The 16,166-nt window shown below is 44.4% G+C and overlaps 1 protein-coding gene across 1 annotated transcript in view; it reads right to left on the reverse strand.

Annotated features, from left to right (window-relative positions):
* The window catches only part of CMTM4 (CKLF like MARVEL transmembrane domain containing 4), a 70,187-nt gene extending 60,543 nt beyond the window's left edge, over positions 1-9,644 (reverse strand). The window contains exon 1 of the mRNA XM_032486473.1: positions 9,247-9,644. Within this exon, the coding sequence (XP_032342364.1) occupies positions 9,247-9,432 (186 nt within the window). The 5' untranslated portion in view covers positions 9,433-9,644. The remainder of the gene's footprint in view (positions 1-9,246) is intronic.
* Between the last annotated feature and the right edge of the window lie 6,522 nt (positions 9,645-16,166).

A 16,166-nucleotide genomic window follows, 5' to 3' on the forward strand; every position in this document is an offset into this window, starting at 1 on the left:
ACCCTCAGTCTCAATCCTAGTCGTGACTTCTTTACACATGTTAAATGTCTACTCCAAGGGTTCTCAAAACACTGGCTTGGCAGGTCCTGAATGACCCTCTCTCCCAGCATGTTCATCAGAAAGCAGACAACTTTAATAATAACTACAGAACCCCTGGTTTTCATTTTACACTTGCCTAAGCAAAATGCTTGGCAAAGCCTCTTATGGTTTCCCCCACTTTTGCAAAAATCTGTCTCCTAAGCAAAAGCTTCTGTTTCCTAGTAGCACTAGATACACTTTTAAAACTCACGGTTAGAAAAAGAAAAAAAATAATTACAACAGCATTTTATTTCTACTCTTTCTCCCCAATGTTTTCTACTTAGAACAGAGCCCAGAGGTTTATTTGCTTATAAATATATAAACATGTTATTGTTCCCTAATGGATGGCATGTTTTCAAATAATTTGACCTTATGAACTATGTTAAGTAATACATAAACCATTATTTTTTTCTTTCTTTCATTAAACAGACCTGTATATTCAACGTTTATTCACTGCTTTGCTGTGTGTCGGGCACTGTTTCAGACACCAGGGATACAGCAGGGAACTCAAAACACAAAGCCCCTGCTCTCGTGAAGCTGATATTCTTGTCGGGTGGTAAATGCTGTGAAGAAAAGTAAAGCAGAGTGAGGGGGACAGAGTGGGGCTGGGGGAATGTCCTACTTTTGACAGGGTGGTCGGGGAAGGTCTTTTGAGAACAGAAGAAAAGCAGTACTGAAGAACAGAGCCAAGGGGGCGCTTTTGGGAAGAGCGGAACAGGGGGTGGAAGAATAAACCTCAAATGCAAAGACTCTGAGGCAGGAGTATATTAATTAAAATGTTAATTAAAGCTTCTGGTCAAGAGAAATAAGCAGTATCTTAAAACTCAAGTCGAAAAAGAAATTAGCCTTATTCTGTTAGATGCAGTTTGTATTAGGCTTTTGAAATACAATTGGTACCCCGCCTCTCAGTTTGACTTTCAATCCTCCATTTCTATATTAATAAACTTAGGGCTCCCAGGGGACCCCCGCACTCTGAAAACCAGCAACAGATGTGAGGTGACAAGGCCCTACACGAGAGGTTCTGAGATGAGGGCTGGGGTCCCCCTTTAAGTGATAATCTTCCACACAAAAACCTTCCCCATCAAGAGGTTAAACAGCTTAAAAACAGGTAGTTTCCAAATGCTAAAAAGGGAAGACTGTCTCCCAAAGGAGGTGTCACTTTCTGAATTCTGTACCCTTCTACTCATCTGTCCCCTCTTCGGCCAGCTGCAGGCCTGCTAACAGCCCTGGACTACTCTGAACTGAGCCTTTGAAAGTTTAAGTTGGCTCTTCACCACCACAAGATGCTGAGGCCATCCCCTTGGCCGGGGGGCCTTGCTCTCCTATTCTCTGCCCTTTTCAGTCTAGCCTCCTCCTTCTAGACACTCTGGTCTTGTCTTGCTAATGACTCCAAATCCCAGCTGATCTTACCCCGCTGTTAACTTCTCTTGCACACATAGCCTGTTCCCCAGGAATAATCTTATTTTCCAAACAAAAACCTCAGGATACACTGTCAATATATGGGTACTTGTCGCTCTAATTTCAATGCTTGTAATATTTTGTAATTTTAAAACACAATAATTTTTCAAAACTTAGGATGTACTTATAAGTATACGTCTGAGACAGCACAGGGAACTGGGACTGTCTAGGAAAATTTAAGGTCTGTGATCACAGTTACAGGCCTTTGACTATTGCTCTATTCCCTAACAAACAACTTCATTTTCCAAAGAAATGACATCTTCCTACAAAAGGATTTGGAGCTACTTCCAGGAATAAGGATAAAGAGGCAGTGAGTGATAGCTGTGGGTTGAAGGCCAGAATATTGGTATTTCCAGGTCATTTCAACAGCTGAGGGAGTCAACAAGGCCATGATGGAAAATAATCAGCCTCGACAGCCATCCAGAACTTAGCCCTTAACGGATGGATTATATTATATGCTGCTCAGGTAAATCCAGCACTACCTGTAGGCTGGAAATATGCCTCTCTCCAACACCCAGGTAAGCATCCACTCATTCTACCAGGAGGGAGAAGCATCATGCATTCAGCAGGGCAGTACACTCCTGTCCTGTCCCCTCTGGGCATCCTCTCAAGTGCCATGATCCAGGAAAGGCTCTTGGCACTTCTTAATTAAGAACAAAGGTCCTCATGGTGAGGACTTCAAAATGTATAGAAACATCTCAAATCACTGTATTGTGTAACAGGAACTAACGTAGTATTGTAGGGTAATTATATTTCAAAAACAAACTGATAGAAAACGAGGTCAATTTGTGGTTGCCAGAGGCCGGATGTAGGGGAGGGAGGACTGGATGAAGGCAGTCAAAAGGTACAAACTTCCAGTTACAAGATAAATAAGTACTAGCGATGCAATGTACACCATGATAAGTATAATTAACACTGCTATATATGAAAGTTGTTAAGAGAGTAAATCCTAAGAGTTCTCATTACAAGGAAAATATTTTTTTCTGTTTATTTTGTATCCAAATGAGATAATGGATGTTCACTAACTATTGTCATTTCATATTGTACGTAAGTCAAATCATCATGCTGCACACCTTAAACTTATACAGTGCTATATGTCAGTTACATATCGATAAAACTGAAAGAAAAAATTTTTTAAAAATAAAGAAAGAACAAAGGTCCTCCAGAGCCGTCAAAAAAAAATGATGTGGCCTGTGATCCAGGAGGAATCAGAAGGTCTTACTGAACTGACTATTTCCCACTGGTAAGCACTTGTGGGTAGGCACACTGGAGACTTGGAATATACTGAGAACTTTAGGTCTGGTGTAGGACCAAATTCATAGTTGTTTAAAACATTCAGAAATGTAATGATATTGCCCTTTGATCTAGTAAATACACTCCATGAAATTTAACAAAAAATAACAATTCAAAAGAAGAATGCAGGACATTTACTGAAGCATTCTTCCTAACAGCAAAAAATTGGAAACTATGATAAGAAGATCTTACGCAGCCTTTGGAAGGGAAAAATTCCAAAGTTCTTTTCATTTGACTAGGACTTTGTTCCTAATTTCCTTTAATGTTACAATGATTTTTTTAAACAAAATACAACTGGCACATAACATATTAGTTTCAGGTGTACAATATAATGACTCAATATTTATATACTGAGTGATCTATATTTATTACCACAAGATCACCACAGTAATCACCACAATAAGTCTTATTTAACATCCATCACCATACCTAGTTATAAAATATTTTTCTTGTGATAAGTAAGCACTCGTAAGAACTATTCTTTAAGCAACTTTCAAATATGCAATACATTATTATGAACTATAGTCACCATGCTACAGGGTAAATTCCTTTCAAATGGAGAAACTTTTCCATTAGCATCAATAAATTTATCAACTGTGTGCAAGAATTTTTTTTAAAACAGGAAAATAGATTGAAAAAAATTTTAAGCTTCAAGTTTCTTCAAAAGGTTTATATTATCTAAATCATTCTCCCCAAAAGTAACTAAAGATTATGATCAGTTATAATAGCTTTAAGACTAATCTGTACTAAGGTAGAGCTAGTAATAGCTGATGTTTCGGGAATTTTTGAATAGAAGTTATTTGCATATGATATACAATTCAAAAAATATGAAAGTCATACAGTGAAAAATAAGTCTCTCTTCCACCCTGACCCTCGGCCACCCAGTTTCCCAACTTGTACCGTTCAAGAGAGATTCGACAGTGCCAACGGGTTTGTGTGACTTCTATGTGAGAGACACTTTGCCGAAGACTTTGTATGGAAGGCTCATGGGTGCTGGTAGTACTATCATCAGCCCTGATTTACAACTGAGGAGCCCTGCTTGTGGCCTGATGTGAACAAGCAACTGGCCAAAAGTCTCGTGGTGATAAGACATAGAGTCCATACTCTAAGAACCCGTCCCCATCCCACCCCCAACACACACACACACAACCCTAAACAAAGGTGACCCCATGTTATGCCTTCATGTTGTGTCATTCCTTCTGCCCTGAAAACCAATCCTTCACCATCCCTTTGCCTGGCTAACTTGATTTTCCATATAAATTTTGGGATCAGCTTGTCTCTTGCTGAAAAAAAAAATCTTGCTAGGATTTTGTGGTTATGTTAAACGTACAGATCCATTTGTGGAGAACTGATATTGTAATAACCATATTGAGTCTTCCAATCCATGAGCACAATATGTCTGTCCACATATCTTGGTGGTCTTTGCTTTCCTTCAGTGTTTTGTAGTTTTCAGCATTAAGATCCCATACATGTTTTGTTAGATTTAGATCTAAGTATTTCATTCTTTTCAGGGCTATTGTAACAAATATGGGTTGCTTTTTTCCCCCCCAATTTCAGTTTCCAATGATTTATTGCTAAGATATAAAAATATGATTGATTTTTGTGTGTTGACCTTTAGTCTGCAACCTTGCTAACTCACTTATTAGTCCTAGGAGCTTTTTTTAAACAGATTCCCATGGGATTGTCTACATAGACAATCATGCCATCTGCAAATAGGGACAGTTGTTCTTTCTTTCCAATCTGAATGCCTTCTATTTATTTTTCTTGCACTGGCAAGCACTTCCAGTAGGATGTTAAATATCAGTGGTGAGAACAGACATCACTGCCTTGCCCCCAGTCTTAAGGGGAAAGCTTTCTTTCACCATTAAGTATGTTAACTGTAGATTTTTGGTAGATGCCCTTTTCCAGGTTGAGGAAGTTCCCTTCCCTTACCAGCTTGCTGGCAACATTTATTATAAATGAATGCTCAAATCTGTTAAAAGTTCTTTCTGCACCCATTGACATAATCAAGTGTTTTTTTGTTCTTTAAGCTGTTAATATGGTGGATTACATCTACTGATTTTGGAAAACGGAACCAGCCTTTTGTTCCAGGGATAAATTACAACTAGTTGTGGTGCATTATTCTTTTTACATAACATTGCTGGATTTGATTTCCTAGTATTTTGTTGAGGATTTTTGTGCCTGTGTTCATGAGGATGACTGGTCTATAGTGTTCTTTTCTTGAACTGTTTTTGTCTGGTTTTATAAAACAGATGTGTGTGAGACACTTTTCTAAGGTCTTGGATGATAGTTTTGCTATTTTTAATCATCATAAAAACTTAAGAGTGATCTTATCTTTGCTTTTCTGTTAGAATCTACTTGACTTCAAGTTTCTGATCAGGAAAACAACTCCCAGAGGTAACAACAGTCTTCCCAAGGGAAAATGAGACTGTTTTATAAGAAGCCACTTTAAGGGTAGATGTGAGAATCCAAAGCAGTGAAACCCACTACTTCACTTGCCATAATCTGAATGCCCCGACCCTATCCCTAGTATATCCCCAGGGAAGCAGTAACAATCAGGAACTGTGCTTACTGTTTGGGGATGAAAAACTGACAGTTTCCATCAAATAAAAGATAAGTTATCACCCAACCCTGAAATGCAAATACTTACATTTGTCTTTGAGTTACCTAAGAAACACCTGTCAAGCATTAACCCCTTAATTCTTACAATTCCTAAAATGCTCAGTCACTACCACTCACATTCTACTACTGAGGAAGCCAAGACACAGTGGGGTTAAGAGATTTCAAGGAGATCAGCAGAAATTTGATTTAAACATCACCTACCACCCAACTTTGTTTTAAAAAAAAAAAAAGTCCTTAACAAATGCAATGCAGTGTCAGAAGATCAGTCAGGCACAGGAGAGGCTCAAGAAAGGGATCTGAAGCAAAAGGGCTCCTTGAGGTGTGTTTCCGAAGGGAAATGTGGATTCTGCTCTTGGCTCTTCTGGAAGGCCCACCCCCTCACTGTGGCAAGTGGGCAGTCTGCTGGTTGAGAAGCAGGACACCACACAGCAACTGCACACCCAGGAACAGCACCGTGGCACTAAGAAATCGAAACCCCTGTTAAGTGTATCACTTCAGCATGTAAGAGTCACCCAGAAGGTCACCAAGCTGCCCAAAGACTAAATAAGTGTCCTTGGACTCAAGGTCTGCTCTGCTATGTGGAACAACTCAAAGTGTTGTGCTTAGGAGGCACTAAAGAGTACACTGCCTAGGTTCAAATCTCAGCTCCACCAACCACTAGTCATGTGACCTTGAATGAGTCACAACCTCTGTGCCTCTAATTTTCTCATCCATAAATTTAAGGCAACAACAGTAGAGTCAGCACTCACTAAATGATGCCTGCCATTCTTATTATCATTCAGAATGTTGTCAGATCCAAGGCCTGTCCTCTTCTGACACTGTCCTTACATCATGGTATATGTGACAGTATGCGCCCCCATCCCAAGAGCAAAACTCTGCTTTCAACCAAGAGTGGTGAAAAAAAATCAAAACAAAACAATAAACAAAAGGCCTATATCAACTATTTCATTAAATGATGAAGTCTAATGGTGTGAGAGCTAAAAAACCAATAAGCACTCATAGAATCCACATTCATAAGAAGGTATTTAAATCAATAGTTTAAACTGACTTTTCCCACAAAAAGTACATTTATATTGTTCGAGATAACCACAAGAGACATACCCCCAACTAAGAGAGGTATGAGTTTCATTTTTAAAAGACAGAATCTATGAAAATGCACTAATTAATTTCCATAATATTTTAGATTAGTTTTACTTTCAAATAACATTCCATTTCAAATATCAATTTAACTTTTAAATCACTAAGAAGTAAACTACCTTTAATTCAAATATGTAATTATAATTTTGGGGTGGCATTTTCACCAAGTTTCCTTAAAGACAGGAAGTATTTATTAATTAGCAACAGTGACAGCTAACGTTTTATTACACACTAACTAAATGCCTAATAAGCTAGGTGTTAATTTCTACATATTACCTCATTCTCTTAATCCTTTGAGGGAGATAGATGCTCATTTTTTTCAGAAAAACCTCTGCCTTGAGGTTGATGATTAATGGTTCCGATAGAGAACTGATTGCTAGCACCTGTGAAAGGTTTTAAACTGAAATGATACAGAAAAGTAAGTCTCAAACTTTACTGTGTGTGAGAATCGCCTCACAGATCTTGTTAAACTGCAGATTATGATTCAGAAGGTCTGGGTGAGGCCTCGGATTCAGCCTTTCTAACAAGCACTCAGGTGCTGCTGACCACACTTGGAGCAGGGACCTACAGGTGGCAACAGGCCACAGACCACAAAAAAAGTCTCAATACTAAAATGAGAAAAAGTCAAAATTTTCTCAAAACCCACAGAATTAGAACTTATATTAACATATTTCTTGATGGGATTCTGAGCTTTGTAACATCTTAGAAATACCCTTGAAACGACTCTCTTCCAGTTTGAGAGTCCAACTTCTTGGAGTTTTGTGGGGTTTTTTCTCCCTAAAACCCCTAATTTTTATCAAGGCTGAGAAGCTAAATGCATGGAAGGCTGTTTCAAGATGCCGTACCCTTCAAGCATGTCCCCATCCTTCATTCACCCGCACACAACACAACTTCCCACTGTTTAAATTCTGGAGATTAGTCAAAGGGCAAGAGTAAAGTGAGATTTTAGGGGCTGAGCCCCAAAGTTCTTTCAGACGAAAAGTAAAGTTTTACTAAAAAAAATAGCACCTTACAAAAAGGCAATCATAAATACCACTGGCTTCCGTTTCTGGCCTTAGGTGACAAAATTCCAACAAAGAGGTGGTAACATTTTATACAAACTACTGGGTTTCATTCTTTTAGCAGATCTTTTAAGTGGCAAGCTCTCTTTACTTTCAAAAGTCCATAGTAAGCAAAGCAAGGTACTCAACAAGGTCCTATATTCCACCTGGGTCCAAGTTCCCACCCTGCCCTTTTATTCACTTCTGTGCTGTACTCAAACATTGGCTGGCTGCCTCTTTCAAAAGGTAGTTAGTTATACACGACCCCCCCCCAACCTCCTCCATTCTCTTTGCTAACAGCAATGTCTAACTTCAGAACCAACAGATCTCTGAAAGCATTCCAGTTCACCAGATAAGGTCAGTTTAACATTCTAAAGAGGAATAAACTGCTCCATTTGTCTTTTATGAGAGCCCTTCAAAAATACCTTCCCACAATCAGCAGAACAAGCCTTTCACCCAAGAGAGATAAAACCGTCTATGATTCTGCAATTTACAAACACTGAGACCTTTATTTAAAGGATATCTACATATTACGTTATTCCCCAGGAACATTTATCAATGTACTCAAGTAAGCACAAGAAGACCAATGCTTGGAAGAAAGAAACAAACTACATACATTGCAGCTCAGTGCAAAAGGCTTCTCTGGCTGAAAGTCTATAGTTTTGTTGCCCCGCCTCAGAGGAAGGCCTACCTGTGTCAGGGAATATCGGGACAGCTTTTTCTGAACTGGAGCTTGCTATATCCACAACAGAGCTAAGTAACTAACCAGAAAGGCCTGTAAGAAAACCACAAAAGAGGGGCATAGGGGACAGGCCCCTGCCTTGTGAACACCCTGTAAGCTAAAAATAAGAATTCTGAGAAACGAGCCCTATCATAGACAATTCTCTGTTTCTGTTACCTCCAAAACTGGCTGCCCTCCCAGGGTGATTTAACTCTGGGTACCAATTGGGTAATGCCAGCCACGGTGCTGGGGCAGAGGATTCAGGGATGCTGGTTCTGTCTTCTAGGTTAATTAGGAGGAATCAAACCTCTGCAGTATAAACTGGAGACTGTGGGCAGATCTGGGTTCCCCCAACGCACCTAGACTACATGCTTCCATTCAACAAATATTTATTTGAGCGACTACCATATGCTCGGCACTCTTCTGGGCGCCGAGTTGGAAACCAAGCCACAGAACACTGCGGTGGAACCCGAGACAAACGAGGACCATTCTGAGGAGTAGAGGATGTGAGGGCCCGAAAACCTGCCACAAGTTGCTATGAGCAGAAGTACCCAGGGGACACCATGACCGCCGGGATCCGCGCACCACCAAGCCCAATTATGAAAGAGGCTCGAGACAGCGAATGCGGGAGTGGACAGGTAGGCCCAAGGGCAGGTGTTCAGGTAGAAGGCGCACACCTGAGGCGGCAGGGCTGGGTAAGGCAGGGTCCCGAGGGGAGGAGGGAGGGCGACCCGGGGACCCCGGAAAGGAGAGAAGCTGCAAGGAGCGGAGGTCTGGCCATGGGAAGCGGGTGCGTGGCGGAGGCCGGCCAGGCCTGCGCCCCCCGAAGCGGGAGCAGGGAGGGAAGGCGCGCAGCTAGGCCGCCCGCCGACACCTGGGGCCCCGCCCGGTACCTACCACTTGGGCGACCTTGAGGCAGCCGAGCGTGCCGCGCAGGTAGTCGGGGTCACAGCGCAGGCCGGCCAGCCCCCGGCGCTGGCTCACCGGCTCGGTAGTGGGCTGGTACGGGCTACTGGCGCCCGAGATCATGGAGGTGCTCGAGGCCTCGCCCTCGAAGCCGTCCAGCTCCTCGCCGCTCCGCATGCTGCCGCCCGGCCCGGGCCGCCGAGCGCGGCCGGTCCCCGGCGCCCGGAGCTGGCGGGCTCAGCGGGGCCGCCGCATCGCCGCCGCCTGACTGACTGCCCGCCCCTCCGCCGCCGCCCCCTCTGCGCCCGCTGCCCGGCTGCGGCCGCGGCTCGGTCCGCTCGGGCTCGGCTCCCGCCGCCTCGGCAGCGGAAAGGGAGGGAGGCGGGAGCGGGCGGATAGAGAAGGAGGCGGGAGCCGGCGCGGAGGGCCGGGAGGGGGCGGAGCGAGCGCCCGCCTGCCGGCCGCTCGGCGGCGCTCCGCGGTTCGGGCAAGTGGAGGTGGCCGCCCGCGCCGCGGGGCCTCAGGAGGGCGGGGCGGGGCGGGGCGCCGGGGCCTCTGGCTCCGCCCTCACCTGCCTGAGCGCGGGGGCTGGGGCCGCGGCTGCGCGCCTGGCGATCAGGGCGGTGGGAGGGCGGGGGGCCTGGAGGAGTGGGGGGTGAGAGGAGGGTTGAGATGGACCTAGGAGACACGGAGTTGCTTTCCCAGGGCGCTGCCTCAGTTTCTCCTCTGGTGGAAGTGGGATCCTCTGCAAGTAGGCCGGAGACTGCCCGGGGAAGACCAATATGTGCTGTGCGCCCCCCATGCTGGGACTGACTAACGAGAAGGGGCTACATGTCGGGCTCCCACACTGGGCGCCTTGCAACAAACCAGTTCTATAGCCAGACCTGAGGGGGACAGCGGTGAGGAAGAGTCGGAGTGAGTGGGGTCTCTTAGTACCCGGTCTGAAAGACAGACACACGGTATTATTTGTAACTCCTCATGTACGTTCTAGACCCACCCGCCTGACCAAGATGGGGCGCTAGGCCACAGGAGACCCTCAGTGACTAACATTAGTTTCCTCTCCTAATTGAACAGGTTTTGCAATCTCTGTCTCAACATCAAGTCAGGTTAAACACAGATTTTTGTGCTGAAGGGCATTAATTAGGAACCCATTTGCAATTCAAGTGTGAAGGCTAATTTTAAGTAAAACACTGACTTTCTAAGAATTGTCGCTTTGGTATAGAACCCTTCCACACCACAGATATCTGGAGCTTCCCATGCTCTAGGCACTGAGGAAGGTATTTGAAAATGTTAATGTTCCCATTTTACAGAAGACCACACTAAGGTTTCACCAAGGTTTCTGACTGGTAGTCACGGGGCACACAATTGGTGGGCAGAGCCTGCTGGCTTCCAAATTTTTTCACTGCACAATGTTGCTTAATATATATTTCAGATGGGCTTGTGAATTTGTGAGAAGCAGTAAATGCTATTTAACTCAGGAGATTTCAATTTAAAGGGCTGTCACCTTTTGGTGACCAATGATGTTGGTAAGACGGTGGCTCCAACAGTCTGTTCAACCAACAAATACTTATTGGGCACTTATGTGCTAAGGTATGTGCTAGGACCTGGAGACCAACTGCCAGTTAGAGATAACAAGTTGAATGGTTGGATGCAGGCTCTGGCCTCTGCTTTCTCCCCAAATCCTAGTGAAATGACAGTTACCAGGATTCATTTTTTAAGGGCATAAAACTACAGGGACAAAGAATGGGAAAGGAGGCAGTGGCAACAAAATGTTGGAAACAGAAAAGCAAATGGGCAAGTGGTAACTGACTTAGTAAATCCAAAAAAGCTAAGGCTAAAATGCAGTGTAGGTCAAATCACAGAAAAAAGGACTCAGGGCAGCAACCAAGGGCATCTAGAAGTGGAGGGTAAAAGCAGGAATTAATAAAAAAAAATTTTAAAAAAGACTGAATGAAAGTCTTTTTAAGAAGCAGTTGGATCCCTGGATCCCCTCCCACATCCATCCCCCCAAGACTGGAATTTTTTTCTCTGGAGAAGGTAAAACAGAGGGTCCTTTAGCTAGGGTTCACTAGGAACAGTTGAGGGCAGGGGTACCATACTAAAAATTATATATATTTGTATATGGGGGGGTGTCTCCTTTGATATTAAATAATATGAAAGCAAAAAAATTCAATATAAGATTTAAAGAAAATCTCACAGGAAATAGAACAAAAAGACAAAGAGATGGAAAATGAGAGAAAAGGAAAGAAAATTAGAGGAATATTTCAAGAGAATAATAGAAATAACAAGAATTCCATAAAGTTAGAATAGAGAAAATGGAGGGAAGAAAACAAAAAACAGTAATTCAATAACATTTTCCAGAACCAAGGTACATGAGTTTTAGATGTAAAGGACCCACCCAGAAGTGCCCAGCACAATGAATGAACAGGGACCAGCACCAGGTACATCAGATGACTGGGACAAAGAGAAGCTCCTTGATGTTCCAGAGAAGAACAGAGCAGGTTTCATTATGAAGGGCCAGGAATTAGAAAGACATCACACTTTTCCACAGCAATTTGGGGAGCTACAGGAGAATGAAGTAAACCATTCCACATCCTGAGGAAAAATTACCCCCACCTAGAAGTCTGGTTCCAGCTGGAGTATCATTGAGGTATGAGGGTTTATGAAAGACTCTTTCAAACATGCAGACTCCCTCTGTCTCTTCTCAGGAGTCTGCTGGAAGAGACACCACCAGAACAAGGATTTAAACCAAGGAAGCAGAGGATCTAGGAAAAGGTGGATGCAGCCTAGAGAGAGGTGATAAAGGCCCCTAGAGTGAAGGGCACAGAGGTCTCCTGTGCAGCTGGGCTGGGAGTCAACCAGCCTGGACTGGAGAAGGCTTCGAGAGACATCTTCACGATGAAATTAAGAATGTATTTGAAGATACAGAAAAGAAAGAGTCATAATTTCAGGGAAGTTTTGAGATAAATTACTGACAGATACACAGGAAAATTTAAGCAAATATTCATAGATTAATGGCAGGGAAATAAAATGATATATAGAAAAGGAGAAGTAAATATGGTAAACCACATGGTTCAGCAGTAAGTCTGGTAAATCACATGTGAATGACATTTGCATAATGATAACAATGTAAACAGTGAGTGCTGATCTAACCAAGAGTACGGTGACCATATTTGGAGGAAAGGATGGGGGACAGGATGTGTGCATGTGTGATAGGATTAGGGGAGGGGAGGGTGGGCAAGAGACCTCACTCATCCATCATGGGAGATCAGTAGATGCTTAAAACTGAAAACTCAAGAGGTAGCAGTATATGCATGCTAATTAAAAATATAAAGGTAAATACAAAACTAATTGGTTAAAAGTTTAAAAATGTCGATTCTGGGGAACAGGAAATGTAATGGGGGTTACAGGCCTAGTAGAACTATTTGATTCTCTCAACTGTGTGCTCGTATAACTTTAATAAAAGCAAAATTTACAGTAATTTTTTTTAAAAAAAGAACTTGGTTTCAGAGTCCCTGACAGCACAGACATGGAGAACAAGTGTTGAAACCAGTAAATAAAACAGAGAGTGAACTAAGTAGTGTTTGTGGTGCTACAGCAATTTCCAGGAAGGATTTAATTGAGTCTGGGGGTCAGAATTTTAGCTGAGGTCTGAAATATGAACAGCAGTTAGCAAGGTAAAAGGATGGTAAGGGTTGGTGGAATAGTGTTCTGGGGAGCAGGAACAGCACGTGCAAAGGCCCAGAGACAAGCCAGAAAGCAAAGCATAGTGAAGAGGCTCAAGTGCAGAATTCAAGGGGAGGAGCACCTGAAGCTGAAAGGTGGCCTTGGGAGTCCCTGCCAGGGCTCATGGGCCATGTGGGAGGGTGGATTCTAGAGAGAAGAGTGTTAAGCAGGAAAGTGGCCCAGTGAGGCCTCCTTTTAGAATGCTCTCTCTGGCTTCATCGAGGGAGATAGACTGAGCAGAAGCAAGACTGGAAGCTCTTCTCCAGTACTTGTTAACTGTTCCCTCTTCCTGGACACTAGCCTACATTTATTTTTAGTTCCAGGGACAGACTCAGAATTTTTACTTCTGGTTTTTAGCAGAAGTTCACAGGCTTCCAAAGGGTGTTGTTGGGAATCCCACACAGTAAGAGTAGACGAAACTTGGTACTGTGCCTTCCTCAGTGTTCAATTGTATTACATCATGAATTTGTGCCTGTAGCTTCCAGATATCTATGGGTGATGAAGACAAAAGGAGGATCGTGAATGACAGAGAAGTGGGCAGCCCTCAGGTCCCTGGGTTCCCGGGTCTGGTCCACATAGCCAGGGCTGACTCAAGGAAACCAGGCTCAGAAGAGACTGATGAAGAAACCAGATGCTACTTTATTAACTGCTGCCAGTGGATAGACTGCCAGCAACCATAATGCTGATTCTTATCTCAGTCCCTGAACTCATTCTGAAAGAGCAGCTCAGGGTAGAGCATCCTTAGAGATAGGCTACTCCCCAGTGAACCCCAGTTCACCTGCATCAGGCCTGGCCTCTTCCCAAGTCCCTCAGCCTTTCATTTAGCCAAGGGCAACCACCTCCAAGTCTGGGGGACTCCTCACTCTAGCCCTCCTTCCCAAGCGTGCCGAATCCATGGAGAGGACCAACCTCAAAAGCACTGGTCCTACAAGGACTTCAGATTCTAAATTCCATGAAAGGCTGGGAGCAAAACACCTCCCCATACTGTGGTCCCTGTGTGTTCCATCCCTGGAGGCAGTGCCTGATCATGATGAGGAGAGAAGGGGTTCGAGTTTCACTTTGGTGCTTCTGAGGCCTCTCCCCGGTGCATCCCTGTGAGTGTTGGGGGTGGGGTAGCTTTTCCTGTAACTTCAATTAAGCAATAGATCTAATCTGCTACTTTTAATAAGCTCAGTAATTAGTAGGAGCCCTAGAGACTTCTCCCTCAAGTGGAAAAATACAGACAGTGGTAAAGTAGAACATTTCAAGCATAAAGTATATAGTGGGAAGACTAAATTTATCATGAACAATTATTAAAATTAAGCATGAACCAAATACCCAAGAAAATCATATTTAATGTTTCAAGGCCAACAACTTGGTCTGAAATGATTTTCTACTTTCAAGAGGCCTTTTAAAGAAAGGTACTAGTATAAATTCCTGATGTCTGAAGGATTAGACTCAAAGATGTAAAAATAAACAACCTATTTTTGTGTTTGAGAGGAGCAGATGCCCCTCTCCTCCCGTGCGTTCCCACGTGCCTGGAGGGAGGGCCTGCCTGGGCCGATTCCAGGAGGGAGCGGTTCAGGGGTTAGAGTTAACTGCGGCTTCTGAAAGAACTTGTCCCTTCAGCCGGAAAAATGCTCTCCAAGTCTTCTCTAAAAATAGTGCTCGCTGGGATTTTCCAGCTTGACATTCCTTCGGTTCCTATGACCAAGGACAACCAGAGCCAAACCATCTGCGCCCCTTACCGGGGCCTCCAGTGGAATCCCACCCTCTGTGGGACCCCAGATTGTGGTTCTCGCTGCCTCCAAACCCTGCTGGCACTTGTCAGTTCAGGGTAAGATTTGTCTGCTCAGCAGCTGCCTGGCTCCTCCCTGGTTGCCCTCCCCCTTCACTTCACATGGCAGGGGAAGGGGAACCATTTTCTGGGGAAGAAGACACAAAGTGTGGCTATAGGGGAAACTGAGCACTGCCTACACTTACCTCCAGTACACATGGCCACACGGAGCCTGCGCTGGCTAAACTAGCCTGTGATCCTCAGGGAGCTGCCGAGGTAGCCAGGAGGTGACATATGTAAACCAAACATTTGCTGATGGCTCACCCCCATGTGCCAGGTGCTGGGCCATGTGCTGGGGCCGCAAGGCTCTCTGAAAAGAACTGTGGAGCCATCAGAGACATGCTTGCTTCTGTCTGCCTAGCACCACCCCCTGCTTCTAATGACAGCACCCCACCCTATTCTGGGGCTGTTCCTCTTCTACTCCAATACCCACCTCCCACCTCCCAGGTGATGCTCAGCTAGGAAGAGTCAGCATCTGACCCAACAATGACCAATCATTTTTTTCTTCCGCCCTAGATTGGCTCAGGCTGGCTATGGGACCTGAGATGAGCCAGTGAGAATCCTACCCTGGGATTTTTGGCTCTAGAATGCAGGTATTTGCAAATTTTAATGTGCATAGGAATTGCTCAAAGGGTAGATTTTCAGGACCTCCCCCAAGAGTCTGATGCTTGGGCCTAAGGTGGGGGACAAGAATCTGCTGCTACAAGTATCTACAGGGCTACATGGCCAGTACAATCACCCAGGGTGAAAGGGCAGGGGAAGCTTCACGGGGCTAAACCGGGTCTTGAAGTCTAAGTAGGAGTTCACCCAACAGCATGTGATCCTGCCAACCGCTGTCTTCTTGTGACAGTCTCGTTGCTTGGCATATATGGCCCCAGGCTCTCCTGAGTTCCCTTCCACCTCTCTGGTTGCTCTTTTCCGTCATCTTTATGGGCTTAGCCCTGAGAGTTTGGGGTTCCTCTGGATGCTAGCTTCATCTCCTTTCCTATGACTCCAGAACTTTCTCCTACTAGACATCACCTTTGGAGGTCCTGAATTCCGTGAGACCAGAACATAACTCATAATCTCATCTGCTGCTCCCGCACCCACAATAAAGACACCCATTCTTTTATAAGAGGAGGAGGCAGCACTTTAATCAGGCATTCTGTGTGCCAGACACCGATCTACTTAGTTTTCATATATTAACTCGCTTAATCCTCAAAACAGCCCTAGGTGGAGGGCTAACCCCTGCACATCCTGCAGTGCTTGGCTAGATGTCAGCTCCTCCAGGAACACCCTCCTGAGTTCCCAGGCTGGGTCAGGAGCTCCTGCCCTGGCTTCCATGGCCCTTCACACCAAAGTATTTATTACACTATGGTGTGACTCACTG

Source organism: Camelus ferus, chromosome 9, assembly GCF_009834535.1.
Source record: "Camelus ferus isolate YT-003-E chromosome 9, BCGSAC_Cfer_1.0, whole genome shotgun sequence".
Taxonomy (NCBI): Eukaryota; Metazoa; Chordata; class Mammalia; order Artiodactyla; family Camelidae; genus Camelus; species Camelus ferus.